This window comes from Pelodiscus sinensis, chromosome 17 (assembly GCF_049634645.1).
Source record: "Pelodiscus sinensis isolate JC-2024 chromosome 17, ASM4963464v1, whole genome shotgun sequence".
Lineage (NCBI taxonomy): Eukaryota > Metazoa > Chordata > Testudines > Trionychidae > Pelodiscus > Pelodiscus sinensis.
In genome coordinates this window covers 34,649,416-34,673,622 of record NC_134727.1, presented here as the reverse complement: position 1 = coordinate 34,673,622, position 24,207 = coordinate 34,649,416, and the positions used below count along the sequence as shown (strand labels likewise).

The 24,207-nt window shown below is 48.2% G+C and overlaps 1 protein-coding gene across 6 annotated transcripts in view; it reads left to right on the top strand.

Moving 5' to 3' along the window:
- The window catches only part of FLT4 (fms related receptor tyrosine kinase 4), a 110,866-nt gene that overhangs the window by 72,654 nt on the left and 14,005 nt on the right, over nucleotides 1-24,207 (top strand). For 5 of the 6 annotated variants that reach the window (XM_014581164.3, XM_006138225.4, XM_025179031.2 and 2 more), the window contains 15 exons: nucleotides 3,397-3,544; nucleotides 8,057-8,165; nucleotides 10,090-10,449; nucleotides 10,868-11,014; nucleotides 12,678-12,809; nucleotides 13,243-13,349; nucleotides 13,781-13,916; nucleotides 15,694-15,798; nucleotides 17,304-17,417; nucleotides 18,151-18,239; nucleotides 19,033-19,180; nucleotides 21,392-21,486; nucleotides 22,174-22,296; nucleotides 23,331-23,442; nucleotides 23,781-23,880. In XM_014581164.3, coding sequence (XP_014436650.2) covers nucleotides 3,397-3,544; nucleotides 8,057-8,165; nucleotides 10,090-10,449; nucleotides 10,868-11,014; nucleotides 12,678-12,809; nucleotides 13,243-13,349; nucleotides 13,781-13,916; nucleotides 15,694-15,798; nucleotides 17,304-17,417; nucleotides 18,151-18,239; nucleotides 19,033-19,180; nucleotides 21,392-21,486; nucleotides 22,174-22,296; nucleotides 23,331-23,442; nucleotides 23,781-23,880 — 2,025 coding nt within the window. The remainder of the gene's footprint in view (nucleotides 1-3,396; nucleotides 3,545-8,056; nucleotides 8,166-10,089; nucleotides 10,450-10,867; nucleotides 11,015-12,677; nucleotides 12,810-13,242; nucleotides 13,350-13,780; nucleotides 13,917-15,693; nucleotides 15,799-17,303; nucleotides 17,418-18,150; nucleotides 18,240-19,032; nucleotides 19,181-21,391; nucleotides 21,487-22,173; nucleotides 22,297-23,330; nucleotides 23,443-23,780; nucleotides 23,881-24,207) is intronic. The other variant, XM_075900532.1, reaches the window with a different exon arrangement.

Sequence of the window (24,207 nt, the reverse complement as noted above, 5' to 3'; positions counted from 1 at the left end):
TTCGAAAAAAGGCGTTCTTCCTGGTAAAAGTAGGTTTACCGATTTTGAAAAAAACACCGCGTTCTTTCAATTTAATTTTGAAAGGACACGACGGCAGTCTAGATGCAGGTGACGTTTTTTCGAAAAAAGGCCACTTTTTTTGAAAAAACTCAGTAGTCTAAACACACCCAAAGAGACCATGTTTCTCCTTGTTAGGGATTTGTGATTCTCTTCATCCCAGATCCCAGGCTGATGGGATGAATTCAGGTGCAGGTTTCCCCTTCCTGGAGAGAGTTAGTAATGCAATCAACAAGGACCCTGTCCTTTGCTACACAATGCCTCTCTTGCCTTCAATGGACCATCTGGGCTACGTCTCTGCTGCAGCGCTATTTACCGGAGGTATCTCAAAATAGCTAGCCTGCATTTTCATGGCAAGCCTCTTATTTTGAAATAACATTCCACGAGGAGTAAGGGACATTTCGGAATAGTGATTTATTTCTAAATAAGTGCTGGGTAGACAGTGCCAAATTTCGAAATAAGCTATTTTAAAATTAACTCGAAATAAGCTACTCAATTTGCATAGTTCAAATTGCATAGCTTATTTCAAGCTATGGGTGCAGTGTAGACACATCCCTGGTGTGCAGAACAAGCACTTTATCTTAATGATTATTTTTCCTGTTTGGTGACTTGCACCATTAGGGTGGCATATATTTATATATAACAAATCTCTGTGACTTTTCAGTGGTTGAGTTTTCTTAGCTGGCACAGAGGGGGTAGGTAGAAAGAGATGTCTCTGAGGCTCTGTCTCCCTTCTCTACTTGCCAGCTCTCCCCAGAAGAACTCACCACTGCCTGGAAATCTGGGAGGAGAAGACCAGAGAAAGTTGGTTAGAAAAATGTACCATGGCTATTGGGTGCGAATGGCCAGCACTGTAGAGTGGGTAACTACATGTGGGACAGGTACTCTTCCTGAAGCAGCCTGAGATGTAAGGACTCTGATACTGGAGCGGTAGGGGCTGGGAACCCAACAGAAGCAGCGTGCTCAAGTGGCATGGCATAAAAATGCCTCCTCTGTGGCATTGACCCATCTGGCCAGAGTAGAGCCCTGTCTACATTAGACTTTCTTTTGCACCGTTTCCCAGAGTGCTAGTGAGAGCAGAAGTGGGTGCACGAATGTAGACGGGCCCTAGTATTTTTTTACCCCTGTGGTAGCTAACCCTGCTCAGAGCAATGACATGATAGTCCAACACCCAGTGGCCCTGGCTGCCTTTTGGCCTCCGGGCGCCTGCCATTGTTTCCACCAGTGGAACGGGACTAGGAGGGCATTTGAGGGGAATAGACAGCGGAGATACATCTGATGAGCCACATGGAAAAAGGAGCCAACTGAAAGCAGATCATGCGCGAGGAGTCGCCGAGTGTGGAGGAAATGGGGCGCCGACACAAACACCTAAGCCACCAAGGTTCTCCTGTAACTGGTGAGGAAACCGGTGTATTTCCAACAGCATGGGCGCACTTGCTGGCCCTGTCAGGAAGCAGGGGGGCTGATGAATTACGAGCACTGTCTCCCAAGGCCGCAATGTTTCTGCTTCGTGCAGCTCCAGAGGATGCAGGAGGCTTCTTCCTGACTTCCTGTTGTTTACACAGATTCCTGACATTGCCCCCGGGGCCGGGGCACACACACTGCAGGGCACTCTGCCCTGTGCTACCAGCAGACACCTTGGGGGGCACTCACTGTCCCCTGCATAGACAGAGTCATTGCTCACCCGCCTGGGGCACCCCCTCCTTGCCACGTGCCCTAGTGCACATGCATTTCTCAAACACACATAGCAATTAGGCTTGGCTGCAGTTTGTATCTAGGTTTCCTGTGATGACTGGGGTTGTGCCTGGAGGATCAAAGAGCAAACTCTCCCTTCCCTGTACCCCTCACATCATCCTGGAGGGCTCTGGTGCCAAGGAGAATTTCTCAGTACTGTTTCCCTAGCAACCGTGTTTGAGACATTTCCCCTCAGCCCCAGGACTGGGTTTCAGAGGGCAAGAGCCCTCAGGTGCACTCCTCACAGGGCTGGAACATCTGCTAATGTTACCCAAGCCACGTGGTGGCTTTTATACCCTCAGTGCTCTGAATCAGGCTCAGAAGAAACAGAATATGGAACTAGGCCTCACTGCAGAGCAAATCAAACCAGAACAAAGTGAATAAGCAAATAAGGAAAAGTTATTTACTTGTTCCCATAATATTAGAACTAGGGGTCACCAAATGAAATTAATAGGTAGCAGGTTTAAAACAAAAGGACGTTTTTCTTCACGCAGTGCACAGTCACCCTGTGGAACTCCTTGCCAGAGGATGTTGTGAAGACTAGGATTTCAACAGAGTTCAAAAAAGAGTTAGATAAATTCTTGGAGGCTATTAGCCAGTCCATCAATGGCTATTAGCCAGGATGGGTGACAGTGGTGTCCTTAGCCTCTGTTTATTTGGAGGTGGATGGCAGGAGGGGGGGGGGTCACGTGATGATTACCTGTTTTCACTCCCTCTGGGGTACCTGGTATTGGCCACTGTCGGCAGACAGGACACTGGGCTAGATGGACCTTTGGTGTGACCTAGTGTGGCCGTTCTATGCTCTTATGTTCTTAACAGATCCAGGCACTAAGCCCGGCACAAATGACTGGCCTTTGTTGCCACCGGAGCAGGGTGGACTGCCACGTGAGCATCCCTCCGACCCATTGCCTCCTTCATGGGGTCCCTTTGACAAACTTAAGACAGTTTAAAGGCGATTGAAACATCCTGGAGTCTAACCCTCAGAATACACTGGCCCTCCTGACCCCAACCCCAGTTCAGTGACTGTTGTGGCTCCAAGTCCTCTTTCTCAGAGCAAGACATGGTTCAAAGCCCCTGCTAGAGACAGTCTTGCTCCTTGCAGATGCTGCTTCTTGCCAGCTACATGTTCTCTGGCCTCTCCTTCCTGGGCATCCCTAACCTAACCCACCTACCGCCCTTCTGAGGGAATTTGTTGACTCAAGTAGGCGTGTTCCTGTAATCGGGGTTGGTTGAGTGCCAGGTACCCCAGCCATGGGACAAGCTACCTTGTTACACCCTTTCCTCCATTGTTAGGGGAAGGGTGATTTTGTGGCGAAGGTAGTAGCCTAAGAGTCACATCCCTTCCCTCTGCCTCAGTTTCTCCATCTATAGAGGAACCATCTGCTTACCTAGCTCATGGGCCTCCAGGTGCAACGCCCTATGGATGTGTGACATATTGCTGCCGAGAGAGCTTCCCTCATTCCAGGAAATCCTGTTGGTTCCAATGAAAGTTGCACGCCAGCTGGCAGTCCCCATCCTACAGAGGAGTGCTACCACTAGGTCTCCTTCTAATGAACACCCTCTCTCCCCTCCCCCTCTTCTCTTGCATGGCTGCTGGGCAAGCAGCATCAAGCATCGAGCAGCAAGGAGCCACCAGTGGGACCGGAGCGAAAGGACCGAGTGCGAGGACTGGAAGGATGTGTCCCAGCAGGATGCTGTGAACCCCATTGAGAGCATCGACACCTGGACAGAGTCTGTGGAAGGAAGAAACAAGGTGAGGTTTGTCTCTGTATCCCCACAGCCCGTGCTTGTGATGTGGAATCTCTCCGCCGTGACTAGCCACACACCTCATTTGAATGGGTGCTCTCTAATGGCATCAGGTTATCTCATGATTATAGAATGAGAAGCTGTATTCCTCTGTCTGCCAAGAGCTAAGCTGTGAGATATGTAGAACCCTGCAAATCTGCAGATTTCTGCTTTATATCCATGGCTCCTTTTTGCCGTTATGGATGTGGATACAAATTTTGTATCTAGAACCCTGCAAATTTGCAGATATCCGCTTTATATCCACGGATGTGGCTGCAGAAATGGATGCAGATGCAGACACATATTTTGTATCCGTGCAGGGTCTAGAGATATGGAGCTCAGAGGCACTGAGACCTCTGAGAAAGGAGAGTGAAGTCTGCTCTACAGCCTCACTTAAGAGCCAACTGGCTCTGAAGTAACTCATGCAGTAGAGGGACATGGCTTTAGGCCCTAAGGTCCTAGGTTCAATTCCCCCTGCTGATGACCCAGGTATGTTGGCTTTACAGATAGACTTACCACCCCTTCCAAAGACCAGGCAGGAGAGACACGGGTAGGCAGTATCCTGTCCAATGCCTGGGGTAGTTCCCTGCTGCCTGACATGCAGTTCCAACTGAGTCTACAAAACCAAATGAGAGAGAGAAGGGTTTTCCCCTGGCTTCAAGTCTGAGCCCCAGAGACAAGCCCCTCTCCCATCTCAATCTGTGCTTCAAACTTCCCTCCCTTCTGTTCCACACTCAGGAATTGCTTCTTAGAAGCAGAATGCCAGTATTAAATCAGGAACTAATCAGTTAATCTGGAGGGAATCAGCCAGTCACAAGCACCCCAGAAAGAGGGAGCGGGGACCAAGGCTGAAGGGGGAAGCTGTTAAACATCCCAGGAAAACGCCTGCTGTCAGGGGTGCATTTCACGTGCTTGTGTGGGCTGAGGGAAGAGCCAGTGAACAAAGATTATGTCAAACTCCTGGCCCTTTGTGAATGAAAATGTGTTTGTACAGGCAGTGCCCTGGGAGTTATCAAGGAATGCCATTGGCTCCTGCAGTGCATTTCCTCTCTGGATGGGTCATCTCTCCCTCTTTCTGATGCGTGGCCCTATAAAAGCGTGGTCAGCACTCAAGAGCTGTTTCTTTCCATCCCCTTCGTAGCCATAAGTGTCAGTGGCCTGCGCACTCCTTCATGACTAACTTCCTGTCCAAGGCTCGAGTGTTCAACACCAAACACACACAGGGGGATGCAGGCTCGAGAACAAACAAATGGCTCCCAACTTCCTAAAGTCACTTCCTGTTTTCATACACACCTCCAGAGTCACTTCCTGTTCCAAGGCCCCAGCCAGGAATGCGCCACTGCGCCTGAAAGGGCAATGAACGAGAAGATGCTGCCTATGCATCAGTGCAGAGCAGTTCTGAATCGGGGTTAATGGCTGAGTGTCCATGCCAGGAGCAGAAGCATGAACTGGTGACAAATGGGTGTACCAGGAGATGGTCATGGAACCTGGAACTTCTTAGCACAGTTTTCTTCTATTCTTGTACCATCTAGGTTAGGGGTGGGGAGGGAACCTTTTTTGGGTCAGGGGTCACTGACCCACAGAAAATCAGTCAGGCACCGTACATAAGTGAGAAGCAAAAAAAAAAAAAGAAAAAAAATCCCTTACTGATGTGGCCGTCACCTCAAAAGGAGAAAGACACTTCCCATATTCCCCCTCACACACCAGAGCCTAGCGGGCCCCAGCCTAGTAGATTTTGGGTGCTCCAGCCCCGCAGTGGGGCAGTGGGGGGGGGCTGGAGTGCCAGCGCAGATTCCCCAGTGCTGAGGGAGGCCCTGAGCATCAGGGGCCAGATCCAGGCAAAACAGGGGCTGCATCTGGCCCCCAGGCATCAGGTTCCCCACCCCTGATCTAGGCTCTTCATTCCTCTGCTCTTCTCCTCCTCCTTTCCTCTTCCCCCTTCTTCTGTCCTCTCTCCTTTGCATTCTTCACCCGCGCTAATTAGCTGTAACTTTAAAAGTAAATATTCCAAAGTTCTAAGTCAGACAGTGAAGCCCCATGGGAGTTACCAAAGCCCTATAAGGAGAGAATTCTGAGACTTGCAGTGGGAAGTTGTGTCCACAGAACGGACTCCGACAATTCATTATGCTGGCCCCTAAAAGAGAGGTGTTGTGAGGGACCCACTTCCCTTCTGAATCTCCTAACTCTGACTGCTCAGTTCACTCATCATTCTTCAGGAAGGATTCTCCAGACCAGAGTTTGAGAACCGCCAGTCAAACTTTAGTTCATAGGTGACAGTGTAAAAATAGGTCTAACAGGCCAATATGTACAATGGTGGGTTCAGTCTGTGCAGAAAGATGTATATGAAAGGCAAAAATCCTTGCATGCATGCAAAATTATGAGTGCACAGCAGAAAAAACATGAGATGTCAGAAAATGCGACATATAGGTTCCAACAATGGCAACTCAGTCACGCTGCAGACATATAATATTTTCTATGCTTGTTTATTTTGGTTAACTGCATAGCTTAGTATATTATTACTTAGCTCACAACATTAATATTATAAAATGTGCAGGATATATAGTGTAGACAAATTATTTTTGTTGTCAAAACTTTAATTTTTGCATCTTCCTCTTCATTTCAGACATTGCCCAATAGTTTGGGTTTTGTTGTTGTTGTTGTTGTTGTTTTCATTTAATTATCTTGTTTTCAAATAGAGAATGGGGGAAAAGAAATTGCCCAGGCTTCATATTGAAATGCATATTGAATGGAAAGTACTATTAGAACACTCAGCTTTGAAGTTCACACCTGAGAGAGGTGAATAGGGTGGAGGAAGAGTGAATTCCAACCTTTGGTGTTGCATGCGGTTGTTTTTCTGGAAACATTTCCCTGCCCTTTCAGGAGGCTGGGTCATTGGTGCACTTCTCTGTCCCTCCTATTCTCTGCCTGTGTCGCATAATAATTTAATCTCTCATGGGGTGTAATATTTGGATCGCATATCAATTGCTGGGCTTAGTGCAATGGTGGGCAACCTGCAATCCGAGGTCCACAAGCGGCCCATTGGGGTTCTGTGTGTGTCCCGTGAGATATTTTGTTTACCATTGTTCATGAGCAGGGTTGCCAGATTTCACTGGTTTCTACTTGCATAGTTTTTTTTCCTACCAGTTATTACTCAAGTGACAGGCACGTAAAGCGAGGGCATGTGAAGGGAGGTGGGTGTTGATTTCACACAACATTGATTGTGAGAGCCGTGCACTCCGTCTCCATCCCCTCAAAGCACTGCTACAGTTCAATCGACGCACCCTGAAAATTCTAAGTATGCAGATACTGTCAGCAAAACTGCTCCATCCTGGAGGGCCACTAATGCAGTCCAATCACTAGCCTAGATTGCCCATCTCTGATCTAGCGATTTGATACACAAAAGCAGTGAGCAAAACTAGCCTATCTCAGGAGACCATCATGATTACAACAGTCTCGTGGCCCACTGAGAGGAAGGAGGACCACTCATGGCCCACTTACTAGCCTACGATGCCCATTGCTGGTTTAGCATATAGCTACCAGGCAGTGTCGATGGCCTCTGATGTAGAAGAGAGCAGCCTGTGATCTGGTGGTCCCTTCTGGCCTTAAACTCTGTGACTCTAAGTTTGAACTAACAGAACAGCAGCACATCTGCTTACTTTGCATTGGCTGTACCTTGGCAATGGGAAGAGGGAGACAAATTTTAAATGAAAGCTCGGAATTTGCAGAATGCAGAAAAGAATTACAACGGGCTCTCAAATGGTGAGATGCACAATGTTGTCATGCCCCTTATTTTCTCTTGCTATTAAAGAACCCTCTTCAGGAAAACATGCTAAACATGCCCTCAAGCCCCATTGTCTTCTGCAGGACTTTAAGCATGTGCTTTACTGCTTTCCTGAATGAGGGCCAAAGTGCAGTTCTGCTCTGTGACGCAGCTGTAAAATGATACTGAGGCAAGTCATGTTCAGATATGATCAATTTACAAGTATTTTTTTTCCTTCCCAACTGCAAGTCCTACAAACTAAACTTGGCAGCTGGGAACCAAGCTGAGCTCTTTCCTTCTCACTCTTTGTCACCCAGAATAAAGTTTTGGCAGACCACAGTGGGTGCTCAGGTACACCTGATTGTTCCATCATCCAAGGGCTTGCTTCTTCTATGACCATTTGGAGTTTAGTATCTGAATACACAAGAGAATTCTGCTCATTCTCTGTTAGCCTCGTAGGCTGTGCAGTGCTCACAGGAGTAGAAAGCAGCAAAAAGGAATTGTTGTCACAAGAGTCAACAGAGGCACAGCAAATAGGAAGGATCCATTTTTGCACAATCCCTTTTCAGAGTAGAACAGCACTTGAGGGTTTTCTGGGGGGAAGGAGGGAGGATTTTGCTGTTTGTGTTTTCCTGCCTGTCCCATTGTCAGGCTGAGAGCAGTGAAGATCCTGTCTCTCCTCTCACCATCATTCATTCTGACATTCTCTTCCTTTATCAGACGGTCAGCAAACTGGTGATCCAGGAAGCCAATGTTTCCGTCATGTACAAATGTGTTGCCTCCAACAAAGTGGGTAGAGATGAACGGCTGATCTACTTCTATGTGACCAGTGAGTACCACCAGATTCTAGGGAGGTCTGTCGGTCTTGTGTCTCACAAAAAGGACAGTGGGCAGGTCCCAAAGGCCTTTATAAATCAAAAATCTTAAACTCCACCTGGAAACCCTGTGTCAGCCATTGCAGATTCCAGAACACTGGGGCCATGTACTGACCATGAGAAATTCATCTTAAGAAGCCCCCTGCATTCTTCACTAGCTTCAGCTTCCATGTTAACATGAGATGGAACCCTACATAAGGAGTCCTGAAGAAGGCTAATCTCCAGCTGGCAAAGACACACATCCTAGTAGCAAATTTAGTGTTTAAAGTAAAATATTGCTATATTTTAGGCAGCCATAGATGGGGAGAAACCCTCTTGATCAGGGCTGCAGGCTTTTTTTTTTAATTCAGTACTGAAAAAACTGTGCCCACGTCAGCATCTTCTGGTACTATGCTAATCGCTGATTGTGAGTCCTCTCTCCTTACACTACTACCCAGCCTGCTTTGGAGTGGAGAGTTCGCAAACTTTATTCTGTAATAATGGTAAAATCAGAGCCTGAAACTTTCAGGTGTGTCTGATGCAACAGCGCCCTCTAGTGCTCTTTATGTTGACTTCATTCTTCCCAATTCCCATTGGAGTCTGTGGGTACGTCTAGACCACATGCCTCTGTCGCCAGAGGCATGTAGATTAGGCTACCAGGCATAGGAAAATGAAGCGGCGATTTAAATAATCGCCGCTTCATTTAAATTTACACGGCTGTCGCGCTGAGCCGTCAAACAGCTGATCAGCTGTTTGTCGGCTCAGCGCAGTAGTCTGGACACGCGGGTGTCGACATCAAAGGCATTTGTCGACCACTCAGGTATACCTCATCCCAGGAGGCTTACCTGGGTGGTCGACAAATGCCTTTGATGTCGACACCCGCGCGTCCAGACTACTGCGCTGAGCCGACAAACAGCTGATCAGCTGTTTGTCGGCTCAGCATGGCAGCCATGTAAATTTAAATGAAGCGGCGATTATTTAAATCGCCGCTTCATTTTCCAATGCCTGGTAGCCTAATCTACATGCCTCTGGCGACAGAGGCATGTAGTCTAGATGTACCCTGAGACACACTTGGAAGGAGTCTTGGGGAATTCTAAGGGTGTGGGGAGAGATTAATTTCATCTACGGTAGTTGAGTTTTTAAAAGCTGGATACTAGCAGTGTTGGCTAAAGCCAGGAATCATGCAGTGAACTGCTGTGCAAACTTCCTTTATATAGTCCTCACAAGCAGAACCCCCTGCTATTGTAGGTCCATGCCCCAGCTATATGGAAACTGAGAGTTGCACGGGATTTCATACTGATATTGTGATTGAAGGTTGTGTGGGCTTTAGGGAGTGGAACCCGTATGCAAAGAGCCCAGCACATAGTTGATGCTATCTTTAAAATGGTAACAACCCTGCGCTCACAGCCAATATTTGTGCCAGTAAATATTGATTTGCATGGGCAAACTGAGTAATTGCATCCTAAGTAACCTCACGCATGTGCAATTGCCTAGCTTGTGTGTACAAGTGCCTGCTTGCACATTCAAGTGCTTGGGTACAAACCACATTTGTGCACAAGCAGTTTAGAACCCTGTGTTTTAATATCGGACCAGGGAAGCAACCACAGACAGCTAAATTCAGACTCTGCAACCTTATTTCATTTGTGACCTAATCTTAATCTGAGACTGCACCTTCACTGCACCATTTATGACTCTTCTTAGCCTTAGCGATTTCTTAGCAGCACCATGCCGGCTACCACTGTGCTTTAGGAAGGTGGGAGTTTTTATCCCTGTCTATATACAAAATGGACTCTGAGTACTAAGCACAGAGAGACAATTCCACCCTGTATGGCAGCGATGCACCATGCCGCTTTAAAATCTCACTCCCGCCTCTGTTTCCTCCCCTTATCTTCCTGGCAGCCATTCCGGATGGATTTCAGATTGAGTCTCAGCCCTCAGAGGAGCCCATAGAGGGCCAGGACCTGAGGCTGAGCTGCAATGCCGATAACTACACCTATGAGAACCTGCAGTGGTACCGACTGAACCTCTCGAAGCTGCACGACGAAGAAGGCAACCCACTAGTTCTTGACTGCAAGAACGTCCACCGCTACTCCACCAAGATGCAAGGGGAGCTACGCTTTGAACCCAGCTCCAATGGCACGGCCCTGCTGCTCACCATCCCCAACATCTCGCTGCGGGAGGAGGGAGACTACGTGTGTGAGGTGCAGAACCGGAAGACCAGAGAGAAGCACTGCCACAAAAAGTACATCTCTGTGCATGGTGAGGAATGTGCCGGCAGGCAGAGTGACTGGGGTAGGGGGCACACTGGGATGGGGTGAACAGGGCATGAGTAACAAGAGGTGCTAGCTATGCAAGAACTCCCAGCACTACCTGTCTCAGCCCCACGCAGCAGGGGCTAGATACCAGTGATGTAGCCAGAAGGGCTCACTTGGATGGCCCCCAACTTTGGAAGGGTGGGCAACGATGGGGACAGAGGATAAGCCTTGGCCCCACTCCCCAGCTAGAGCGCTGGGCAGAACAGGGTCAGCCCTGCCGCCCCAGCTCCGCTCCCCATCTGCAGTATATTAGAACCCCTTAGAATTCTTTCCCCTGGACTGTATGGGCTGAGATGGTCTTCAGAGCAAACAGCCTCCTGCTTGTCTTTCATCTCCCCTTTGTGTGGATGCTGCTCCTCTAGCCCTCGAAGTCCCCAGACTGAAGCAGAACCTAACGGACATATCGGTGAATGTCAGTGACTCGATAGAGATGCGCTGCAAGGTGGATGGTGCTCACATTCCTGACATCAGCTGGTATAAAGACGAGAAGCTGCTGGAAGAGGTTTCAGGTATGGCTGGTTCCAAGGGGTGGAGATGAGGTCAGGGAATCTTTTAAAGGACAGTCAGGCGAACTAGATCCGATTCATAGCCCTGCCATTCCCTGGTCTAGATCCCTCTTCTAGATTGCTGGGCTGGAATATGGTTTTTAACCAAGTTCTTCTGCAATCTGTCTGCACTGCCCAGCCAGATGCAAGGGTATGGATCAGGTGCAGCTGCATTTATGCCACGCTTACACACTGCTGGTAAGCTTTTTCCAGAGGCCTGTTCAGATAGGAGTTACTAAACTATAACATGGTGTAGTAGAAAAGTCTCAAAGAGGTAGCCATGGTAGTCTGTAACTTTAAAAACGAGTTGCCCTGTGGCACCTTAGAGTATGTCTACACTAGCTCGTTAATTCGAGCTAGGTAGGCAAATCAGGCCACCAGAGTTGCAAATGAAGTCCAGGATTTAAATATCCCGGGCTTTATTTGCATGTTCCCGTCCGCCTGCCATTTTTAAATCCCCCTTATTTCGAACGAACTGCCCGCAACTACACATGGCAGTTTAAAGTTAATCTGACCCAATTCATCAGATGAGTTGCCATGGAAAGAGATAAATATCCAAGAGATAAATATAACAGCAAAAGAAGTACCTGTCAATTGGACGGCTCATGTTATTGAAGCTAATTAAGTGGGCTGGATGTGTCCCATTCATAGCTTTTGATATGGTAATGCTGATGTCAAAGGCAGGAGAAATTGGCTTTGTTGGGGGTAGTAGAGTGAGACCTGTCCATGCTCCATGGGAAACAGAATGTCATGTTGGTAAGTTTATATCCACTAAACACAACAAATAGCCTGGTAGCACTTTAAAGACTAACAAAATATGTAGATGCTAGTCTTTAAAGTGCTACCAGACTATTTATTGTTTTTTAAGTTTTTCCTGTTACAGATAAACTTGGCTACCCCTCTGAAGCTTTATATCCTTGAGCAGTTAAATACCAGCACTGCTAGCAGCCTCTAGCTTATTTTCCCTGAACAGCCTGGAGGTTTTGGTCTGAGAATATAGTGTAGTCATATAATGAAGCCAGGCTGCAGGATGCCAAGGGGGCTACTCTGTGGTATGGTTTAGCTGCACAGCTCTATGGCAAAAAAAAATCCTTCTTCACACCACTCCACTTAACACTAACTTTTGCTGGCACATGGTCAGCTGTGGTGCAGAAGGGCCAAAGAGCGCACTTTCCAAATGGGGTGGTTTCATAAATGGTGCTGCCCACCTCCAAGGGTGCTTTGAAAGTTGAGCCAGGAAGGGGAGCCTTCCCTGCCTTCTCTTCAATGAGAGTGTGTGCTCTGAGTCCTGCATGTTACTTGGCTGCTTAGATAGGCCCTGAGGGGACTTTTGTAACCTAGTTGGAGGCCGTGTCTGGACGAGAAAGAGGCCCTGTTCTGTGACATGTTGGATAATTAATATCTTTTAACTAGTGGTCTGTTAGACCGGATGCTGCAGCTGGGCAAGCCATGCTTAAAACCTTATTAGCTGGTTGAGAGCATGCACGGTGGGGAGCTTAGGCTAATCCCCCCAACGGCTAAAAGGGCTGCCCTTTATTTCAAGTCTAACTTTGTCCGGCATGAGAGTCCCTTTCCTCCAGAGACCGCGCCAGCTCCCCCTTATACCATTAGCCTCTGTACCTTTCAGGGATTGACCTGGCAGATTCGAACCAGAGGCTGAGCATCCAGAGGGTGAGAGAAGAGGATGCTGGGCTCTACCTGTGCAGTGTCTGCAACGCCAAGGGCTGCGTGAACTCCTCGGCCAGCGTCTCTGTGGAAGGTACCGCCAGCATCCCACGCCAGGGGAACCGTCCCCTCAGACTCTGGGAGTGCAGACAAAGCAGGAGGTGCGGCCCCTCCCCCACCACCCGCTTCTGTGCACTCTGAGGTGGCTGAGGGAAGGCCAGAGCTGAGGGAAGGCCCCGCCATCTTGCTGGCGTGAAGGTGCCATGAGGAGGAGTCCAAAGGTGGCTAAGCCAAGTTTGGATACTTCAGGGCAGTGCAGCCCTCCTCCCAGAGAGGGACCAGAGCTCTCAAAATGGTGTCTGTTGCTCTCCTATGCTCAGCCTCGTGCGAGAGGAAAGATACGGTTCCACCTTCTCTGAAACCTGCCTAGCAATACGCTCTGGGGTGCATGATGAGGATGCGGCAGGTTGGAACAGGAGGTGAATGAGCATCCCTCTGACTCCGCAATTTCCCTTCCCCTGCTGCAGGCTCCGATGACCGGACCAACGTGGAGATCGTGATCCTCATTGGGACCGGGGTCATCGCTGTCTTCTTCTGGATCCTCCTCATCCTCATCTTCTGCAACATCAAAAGGGTACATTGCCTGCTTGTGCCCCTGCAGCGTGGAGCCGGGGAGGAGCAGAGAGAAGTGACAGGGCTCTTGCTTCTGCGGGTGGGAGGTGTGGCTGGGAAGGTGATCCTCAAAGCCGTTGCTGTGTGTGTGCCTTGTCCTAGCACTGCCGACAGGCTGAGCACTGAATAGTGCTCTGGGCTGGCTCCCTTCCAAGCAGAGGGCTCACAAAAGCCAGAAGGAAGGAGGGAGAACGGTGTCTGGCCCAGAAAAAAAAGGGGTGAGGAAAAAGGGCCCCAAAGCCTTCAGATGAAACCAGCTCTTGGGTGCCAGAAGATAAGGGAGTCAGATCACAGCACCAGGGGGTGGGATGGAGCCAGAGCAGTGCAAGTGACTGGCCCCTGTGACTGGTGTAGAGCTGCCTGGTCACACCCTGTCTTTGCTGATTCCTGCAGCCTGCCCATGCTGACATCAAGACTGGCTACCTGTCTATCATCATGGATCCCGGCGCGGTTCCTCTGGAAGAGCAGTGCGAGTACCTGCCTTATGACTCCAGCAAGTGGGAATTCCCACGGGAGCGACTCCGGCTAGGTGAGAGCTCTTTGCTGGCCACAGGACAGACCAGGCCCTGCCACTTACTCATCACCAGGCAGCTGCAAGCCTTGTGGCTACATCCTATGGCCAGACTCTAGCTTTCTTGCTTTCTCCTTCTGTGTATCCACTGCTTCCTTGGCTTCCGGACCACAGGCTTCTACCTTGCAGTGTTCCCTGGCTCAGCTACACTGGGCAGATTTCTGTGTGTGTCCTCGGCCACCCTCCAGGAACCTGCTGTGGATTCTGGGAATGATTCTGGTATTACTGGGAGTCAGGACTCACTCTTTTGCTATGGCCAGGTCCCCAAATCCAGGCCCTTGTAGAACTCTGCTCTCTCTCTGTGATCAAGTGTGTCCACTCTCTGGTCTCCATCCCAGAGAGCTCTTGTATCTCAGTGACAAAAGTCTCAGAGCTGAGTAGCTTTCCCAGTGGGACCTTGCCCTGTCTACACTGGGTGATGAGGGAAGAGATGGAGCTTGGAAAACATGTTTGAAATCGATCCCCAATGGTGGTTCTGGCACTTTGGAAGCCATCACCCATGCTGCTGAGTCTGCCAGAGCTCCTTTGAGCTAGGATCAGAAGCTGGTCCAATATAAGGTGTTACCTCACCCAGCTTCTCTCTCTAATATCCCCTGCAACCAAGACGGATACATATGGTCAATAATGTCATCTTGCTATTACAACCAGGACACCTGCATTCTAACCCCAACAAGAGACCTTTGGCTAGTCTCTTGGGGCCAGATTTGCAACTCCAATGCACACTGAGTGCTGTCTTGCTGTACTGGTAGCCCCATTGATTTCAGTGGGGCTATTTATGGAGTAAGGTGCTATTGTGCAGGAGCACAGGTATGAGAACCTCTCCTTAATCTCTTTGTTTCTCCAGCTGCAAAACAGGTATAATATTACTAATGTACCCAGCAAGGGTAGGCTGAAGAGCTAGTAGTGGGACCAATGTTGTCTCTAATCTTTTCCATCCATGTGTGGATTTTTTCCATCTCAGTGCAGAATAATTTTATGTGCACCAAGGCATGTGCAAATGTGCACCACCAGTAGGGACCAAACCTAGCTGTGGGTGCTCTGCTAATCCACTGGGCAGCATTGGAATCTGTCCTGAGCGGCCACACGTGCACACGACTCACAGGGAACACTGACTGGACCCCAGGGAGGGAGCTTACAGTTCAGAAGGGCTAACACAAGAGCAGCAAATATTCTTGAAGCCTGGGGCTTCTGGCTTGCCCAGGGCATGCACCTCCTTTTGGCTGTCCTCCTTTGGCTGTGGGTTCAGCAGCCCTCCAGTCTAAACCCCAGTCCTAGGAATACCGCCACCTCCCTGAGACACGCCAGAACACACACGCGCCTGCACAACACCGCTCCACTCCACTTATTATGCACCCTCCAAAGGGTTACACGGCGTGCTGTGTGTGAGAACGCCAGGCACCGGAACGATGACATCAGCTGGCCATTCTACTCCAAGGTGTCACGCACACCTTTCCCACGCGCTCCGCTCCAGGGCGACAAATGGCACTTCACCTCCTCAAGCTGTTTCCTTCCTCTGCTTTGTCAACGCTGGGTCTGTCTCCGTTCCCCCCTTGTCCTTTCTCTCATTACAGCCATCTGAGCAGGCAGCCACCTGGGAAGGGTGCACACTGCACTCCTTCCTCTTCCTTTGCCATTCCTTCTCTCTTTGCAGTTTCCTGTTTTTTGTCCTCTTCCCTTGGCCTCGCCCCAGTCCTCCATGACGCTCCCTGCTACCCTGTGTTTCCCTCCTTGGCAGGTAAAGTCCTGGGCCATGGCGCTTTCGGGAAGGTGGTGGAAGCCTCCGCATTTGGGATTAATAAGAGTAACAGCTGTGAAACGGTGGCCGTTAAAATGCTGAAAGGTACGAAGATGGGGAGGCGAGATGAATGGCTTTTGTAGACAGCAGGGGATTAGTCATCTGCCTGGGAATGTCCATTTGGTTAATACCTGTCTTTGACAGAAACATCTCGAGTGATTTAAAGTAGTCCCTTGTCATTGCTAGAGTGCATGTCATTAGAGTCCTGGGACCCAATCCAGCCCTCAGAGAATGGGAGTTGGATCAGGCCCTAAAGCAACTATCTTCCTTTTGAAAGTTTAGCTCCATGGCCTCTGACCCTGCTGGCCTTTGATAAGTGGCATCCTGTCCGTATCCAGGTCCATTGAAAGAAGCATGGCAGAGCAGACACAGGAGGGAAGGTCAAAGGGCCAGGTTTTCAAAGATATTTAGGTGCTAGTAGAATTTTCAAAAGTATTCAGGCAAGCCCGGCGCCTAACCCCCATTAGAATCATATCTGGTTCTGCCACAGATTGGTGTTCATTCCCTCTGGACTGGCCACTGTCAGCAGGCAGGAAACTAGGCTACATGGACCTTTGGTCTGACCCAGTGTGGCCACTCTTAAGTTTTTATTATTTGGGCACCTGACTTGTGTAAGCACTTTTGAAAATCTCACCAGACATCTATGAGCATCAGTAGGTATCAAAGTACTTTTGAAAATCCATCCCTGTTGGTGTAGAACTGTTTTAAGGTTCCAAACTGATAACATGTTCTTAGTCTAGATCACGGAACGTCTGACACAAAGAAGCAAAATATTTAAAAATCAGTTCTTTCATATACCTGCCAAATCCCAGGTTCAGGGTTCAGCAAGATGTTAATGCCAATCTTAGACACCTAAGAGGCTGTACGCAGAGCAGGAAAACATTCCTTCCTGCTTCATTACAAGAGCTTGGGTGATATCAGCTAGGGATGTGAACATCTAGTTGACTGTCCGATAAGCAAATGCTTATCATGTAGTGGACACCCTAGTCGACTAGTCACTTCCCCCCCTTGCTTCCTCTATCAGAAAGAAGCAGTGGGGGGGGGGAGAAATGGGTGCTTTAAAGCAGCAGCGCTATATGGGTTGCACGCAGCATTTCAAAGCGGCAGCACCACAAAAAGCACAGGGTCAGCTAGGGACTCCCCTGCTGACCCTGGGCTCCAGGCAGCACTGCAACCGCATGGAGCCAAACGCCAGGCTCCCTGTGGCATTTGAAAGTGACAGCATCACATGGTGTCCGGGGTCAGCTGGGGACTCAGACCCTGGGCTCCATGTGGCGCTGCCACTTTGAAATGCCGCGGGGAGCATGATGCCAGCGGGGGACTGCTTGAGTCCTCCACTGGCCCTGTGGTCCCACAGCAAATTGCATGGACTATTCGATTAGTCCATTAATCTAAATTTTAAATCCCTAATATCAGTCACTCTTAAAGGAAAGATACAGAATCCTGCTGACATGGTTTTTGGGCTATTGGGGATTAGGCCACAGTAAAAAGAAGAGAGGAGGAAGAGGCAGTAATTACAAGGAACCATTATTTGATGTATTTGTTTCCAGAGGGAGCTACTGCAAGCGAGCACAAGGCACTGATGTCGGAGCTGAAGATCCTCATCCACATTGGAAACCACCTCAATGTTGTTAACCTGTTGGGTGCCTGCACCAAACCGAATGGTAAATATCCAAAGCCATCAAGGGTGCTGGCCATGGAGTGAAAAGCTCTTTCACCACCGTACCAGGCATCATTCTCTCTGCCTCACTCTGCCATTTCCTTGGCTGTGTGTGTGCAGGGCTGTCCTTAGGATTTATAAGGCCTTACACAGCACTATTAAATTGATGCTCCTATGCCCAATAGCAGCCAATGGGTTCGATATTTTTATGTGATTTTATAATCTTCAGCAACCCACTAATGAAATATTATATAATCGATTGTAAACTAAGGTCCTGTCGACTAACACAGTAAATTCAGAAGCGGACAGTACATACCTGGGGTTGTCAAATGCCTGTCAATGGCTTCATTACCACTTGAATGGCTCTTTCAGGGGTTCAGTGTTCTGCTAATAGCTCTGGCAGGCTGTGTCACATTTATGTTAACTAGATCTTCTGTGGAGGAAGCAGAGCCACAGAACAGGGAAAGGAAAAGGCAGGTGGGTGGACATTAAGACCAACTGGTGCCCCAAATTTTCAGGTGTCCTGCACAACTGCATATTCTGTGTATAGGTAAGGAGGGCTCTGTGTGTCACTGTGTAGGTGTGTGTTAGCGTAATGATACCACTGACTGCATTTAAAAGTGTGTGATTATATCTGTACTGAGAATGATGGGATTACACATTGTATAAATCAAGACAGATTTTAGCCCCGCGTCCTTCATTCTGCCTCAGGAATACCTTGGTTTCTTCTCTTCCAGGTCCACTCATGGTTATTGTTGAGTTCTGTAAATATGGAAACCTCTCCAACTACCTGCGGACCAAACGGGAAGGATTCAGCCCTTACAGGGTAAGTAGCCTCCTTCATCTTCCGGCATCTTTAAGGGCTTTTCCCATAATTAGTGAAGGAAGAAGAATATTTATATGGCTTGGAATGAGCCTAACCCTGACAATAAGATGTAAAGACATATGTGCCTAGAAATGGGTTGGTTCCATATGATAGTGTGTCTGATGTGTGAATGCAGAGAGTATGTTTCTTTCTGAACAATAGGAGGTTGATTCTTCTAGGCCAAAACTGGAGGCCACTGGTGCATAGGTGCTGACTTTTCATCTTGCCAGGGTGTTCTCAACCCCCTACTCTGCTCCAGACCCTGTCCCCATTCCATCCCTTCCCCCACTGCTCCACCCTGACTCACCTTTTCCCTGCCTCCTCCCCTGAACACACCCTATCCCCACTCCTCCCACCCGTCTCCCAGAACTTCCCTGCCCCACCTCTTCCCCACCTCCTCCCCCGAATGTGCCCTGTCCCCGCTCCACCACCCTCTCCTGGAGCTTGAAAGCTGTGAATCAGCTGACTTGTGGAATTCCAGGAGTGCTAAAAGGGAGGGGGAGAAATTGGTAAATATGAAGCTGCCAACACAGGAGAGACATGGGGGAAGGGTGCAGAGAGGGGAGCTTGGCATGGGTGGATGCTCCGCACCCATTAATTTTCCCCTGGGTGTGCTCCAGTCCTGGAACACTCATGGAATCAGCACCTATGCATGGGTGGATCGGAGCTGGGAAGGCTGGGGTATAATAAATGTGTCAACTGACTGACTGCTGCAGTGATTAGAGGATATGTCCCATGCTTTCCATTTTCCCAGGAGAAATCACCCAGACTGCGCATGCAAGTCCAGTCTATAGTAGAAGCAGTGAGAGCAGATAGAAGGAGTCGCTCTGGTACCAGCGACAGTGCACTCTTCAACAGGCTTCTGATGAGCAAGAGCCAGACAGCACAGCCTATACAGGAAGGTAACGAGCCCCGATCTTCACCAGAAGTCCTCATTTCACCCCATTACTTTTAACTAGTGCCAAACTGAATTAGCATTGACTAATTAAGGCATCTGACAATAGACTCACTGGGACTAACAGACTATTGGTCAAATTGTCATGCATTAGTTGGAATTGTCATATTGCATGATCCTAGGTTACATAAGCCAGTTTGATGAAGATGAAGACTGCCTATGCAGAACGCTAGGGCTATGTCTACACTCGTGGCTTCTTGAGCAAGAACATCTTGCGCAAGGGTTCTTGTGCAAGAAGTCTTGCGCAAGAAAACGTCCACACTGCCATGTGTGCGCTGTGCTTTTGCGCAAAAGCTCCCATGGCAGTGTGGACGCTCTCTTGCACAAGAAAACTCCAACCGCCATTTTAGCCATAGGGCTTTCTTGTGCAAGAAATCCCTGCTGAGCGTCCACACTGCCCTCTTGCACAAGAGCTCCTGCGCAAGAGGGCTTGCACCTGTTAAAAAAGAGCGTAGCTCTTGTGCAAGAAGCCCTCTCTTACCACACCATACTGTAAATTTCCTTGTGCAAGAGCGGGCGGGCAGTGTACATGCTCTGCAGATTCTTGTTTAAAAATGGCCATACTTGCGCAAGAAGCCGTGAGTTAGACATAGCCTAGCAGTGTATAATTGATAATAATCCTTAGCTCTTACAAAGAGCTTTTCATCTGGAGCCTCAAACAGCTTCACAGAGGTGGGTAAATATCACCCCATTTTACAGATGGGGGACCCAAGAATGCCTTGCCTTAGAGCACAGAGCAAGTTTTTGGAGAAGGTGCAAGTAGAACCCTGGTCTCCTGACTAGCCGTTTTGTTCCATTTTCCAGCTGGGTTGATTAAGTCACACAGAAACTAGTGATTTTTCTGGAGCTACACAGTGAATTCCTCTCCCCATCTGATGTAGGATATGCATCTTACAAAAGTTCTTAACTGTCGGTGTAGTCAAACACTGGAATAAATTGCCCAGGGAGGTTGTGGAATCCCCATCTCTGGAGATATTGAAGAGTAGGTTAGATAAATATCTATCAGGGATGGTCTAGACAGTATTTGGTCCTGCCATAGGGGCAGGGGACTGGACTCGATGACCTCTTGAGGTCCCTTCCAGTCGTAGTATTTTATGATTTTATGATCTTCCTCTTTGAGGGTATGTCTACACTGCACTTATTTTGAAATAAGCTATTCTGGAAGAAATACTCTGAAATAGCTTATTTCAGAATTGCACGTCTACACTGCAGGGAAGCCTCAAAATTAGTCCGAGGCAGGCTCCCCTAATGTGGACGCACTACCTCGATTTAGCGCCCCAGGAGCTGCTGAGGAGTAATTACTTTGAATGGCCCTGGGGAGGAGCAATTTCAAAATAGCAGCAGTGGAGCATCCACACGACTGCTATTCAAAATAGCTATTTTGGAATAGGCGTTATTCCTAGGGAAAGAGGTTTACAGAAGTCGGAATAAGCCATCTGTTGTTTCGAATTTATTTCAAAATAACGGAATTGCTGTGTAGACGCTCGCATTGTTATTTTGGAATAATGGCTGTTATTCCGGAATAATACTGCTGTGTAGACATACCCTAAGTGAGGACAGATAAACGGAGGGCCCTGAAAGTGAGAGAGAGCGAGTGAGAGAGAGCCTTCCTCCCCTCTGATGTGGAGGTAGACTATTAATAATAAAATCTTTTTGCTGTTGCCTTGTGGTTCCCCCCCATCCATTTCTTGTATCCATCTTTTGTCTCTCGTAAAAACTTATACTATAAAGTCTCTGGGGCCAGCTTCTCACTCTGTGATACTTCAGAGCCTTTAATTACCACAATACAGATAATAAATATTAATAGTAAGGAATGTGGTTTGTCAGGAAGCCTCCTCTACTTGCCTGCTTCTGCGATTGGCACACACTCCATAGGTCTGGGATTTCTCTGTTGACTGTCCTAATTGAAGATCATTAGCTGCGGCAGTTTTCTTCCTCAGACTTGCGCAGACTTCTTGGGTGCCATTCTACCACTTGCAATGATCACAGGGACACTTTATAGTGGATCTGACATTTTTAGGAATCAGGTTCCACCAAACATATCCCCATCATTTGTTTAGACGCTGACTTCGTCCAGCAGTTGCAGGAAGTAGGCAGGGGTGAAGGGTAAATTCCACTAGCTGGGTGCCATAACAATTTTTCTTTCCTCTCTGGACAGTGGATGATTTGTGGCAGAGTCCACTGACAATGGAAGACCTAATCTGCTATAGCTTCCAGGTGGCACGTGGAATGGAGTTCCTGGCATCCAGAAAGGTGAGCGCACCTTATTATTTTACATCTATCTATGAATGATCTTACGTGGTGCCCTCCACCAAGTTGCTGAATGCCTCATAAATATGCATCTGGGTATTATGCAGACATACACATCTGCTTAGCTTCTGTGTCTCAGTTCCCCATCTGTAAAATGACAAGGAGGGTGGCCTGAACTTATACTCACAATGCCCCTGCAAGGTAGGGCACTATTCTTGTTCCCATTTTACAGATGAGGAACAGAGAGACTGAGCCACTTACACTCGGTCTCATGGGAAATCACAGGCAGGGGTGAAAACAGAACTCGGACCTCCTGTGTCCCAGTGCAGGCCCTTAGCCAAAAGCCCAGCCTTCCTTTGGATTTTTAACTTTAGCTTCTTTCTAAACAAACAAACAGTACCCACTCTCATAAGGAAGGAAAATGTGGCTTGTTTTATGGTTTGTATTTTGTTTCCAGCACCCTCAGAGGCAGTTATTTGTGGTTTTTGCTATTCATTCTTTGTGAACTAATAGACTTGACCCCAAGTCTGCAGATGTGGAAGGCTAGTGTACCTAAGAACTTCAAGTGCTGGGTTCCTACTTTCATTACTACAAGGGAACTGAATGGATGGCACTTTGGTTTCCCCCTTTATCCCTTCTGATCTCCCAAAAGTGCCACCCTTTGTGATTTTGCCATTGTTTTCCCCTTAGTGCATTCACAGAGATCTGGCAGCTCGCAACATCCTGCTGTCAGAGAACAATGTGGTGAAGATCTGTGACTTTGGACTGGCCCGGGACATCTACAAGGATCCTGACTATGTCAGGAAGGGCAGCGTGAGTATACAGAGTCTCAGCTAACTGGGACTGGAATTATAAAAACCATCCTGTGATGGGTACACGCAGGGAAACAGGAATGAGCAAGAGGTCTAATGCCATCTGTGACCAAAGAACATTCAGACTGTGATTCCTCACTGGGTTCAGCCAGGAATGTGATATTTACTTATCTGAGCATATGCTGCTGTAATCGCTAATGAACTCTCAGCAGAACCCAGCAGATGTGGGTACATCTCTCTGCCTTTTCCAGACATCAATCCTTATCCTTTCTGCCCATCAGTCCATTGTCAACTCTCTTAGCTTCTTAGCTATCCTTACTTCTTCTCTCTTCCCTGCCTATGTATTCCTAACCGCCCGCCCCTTCTGTATCTACCAGACCTCAGTGTTTCCCTGCTTTGTCTACAGAACTACCTGACTCCCCATCAGCTTCCTCATTTGGCTGTAAAATGTGCCAGGGAAGAGGAATTGCAAGATGTTTGCCTTGGTTCTGGTTTTTTTCCTGGTGGTATTCATACCTTGTTCCAGAAAAGAGACAACTAAGGGGAGATATGATAGAGGTCTAGAAAATCATGACTGATGTAGAGAAAGTAAATAAGGAAAAGTTATTTACTCTTTCCCATAACACAAGAACTTAAGGTCACCAAATGTAACTAATAGGCATCAGGTTTAAAAACAAACAAAAAGAAGCTTTTCTTCACATAATGCACAGTTAACCTGTGGAACACCCTGCCAGAGGTTGTTGTGAAGGACAGGACTTTAACAGCGTTTTTAAAAGAACTAGATAAATTCATGGAGGTTAGGTCCATCAATGTCTATTAGCCAGAATGGGCAGGGATGGTGTCCCTAGCTTTTGTATGTCAGAGCTTGGAATAGGTGACATTTGTTTTGTTCATTCCCTCTGGGGCACCTGGCATTGACCACTGTGAGAAGACAGGACACTGGGCTAGATGGACCTTTGGACTGACCCAAAATGGCCATTTCTATGTCCCGTCCATAAGGGTGATGGAATTCCAACAGCACGTCTCTTCCCACAGGCACGCCTTCCTCTGAAGTGGATGGCTCCAGAAAGCATCTTTGACAAGGTCTACACAACCCAGAGTGATGTCTGGTCCTTCGGAGTCCTCCTCTGGGAGATATTTTCACTAGGTAGGTGAGGAGAAGGAAGAATGTTCTTTTCTGCAGTATATTTGAGGGAAGAAAATGACATCTCCTCCCAGTTGTGGGACAAGCGCAATCTGAAGAGTCCCAAAATGAGATAAAGGTGGAAGGGCAGGCTAGATGTATGGAGACTGCCACCTCCTAATGTGGGACCAAGGGTTTTCTGCTTGAGAAGGAAGGCCCCATTTCATGAATTGGAGTGAAACAGAATAGTCACTGCATCTCTCAGCAGTTTGAGAGGGAACCTACAATGAGGAGGAAGTTTGGTTGTTGTCTTGTGGACTTCATTCTCCTGACCATCCTGGGTTGTTGTTTTTTTTCTCTAGGTGCCTCGCCCTACCCTGGCGTGCAGATCAATGAGGAGTTCTGCCAGAGACTGAAAGATGGTACCAGGATGAGAGCTCCAGAATATGCCACTGCAGAAATGTGAGTTGGAGATTTCAGACCTGAACTCCAGATAAGGAAATACTATAGAAAACGTCCTCCCCACCCACCCAATAACAAAAAACAGAGCCAATGAGGCCAGGGGAAAGTCCCCCAGGTGGGACAGATAACCACTCTCTTTCAACCAGCATGCAGTGGGCCAGCTCAGCCACACTTTATTCCATTACCAAGTCTCCAGGTAGAAGCCTGAATCTAGTCAGAATAGAGGGATGTTTCAGGGCTATTTAAAATAACTAAGCTTTAAACTTCCTTCTGTGCAAAGTAACCCAGCTGGAATGGTGCTATCCGAGGCCAGGTGGTGACATGGGG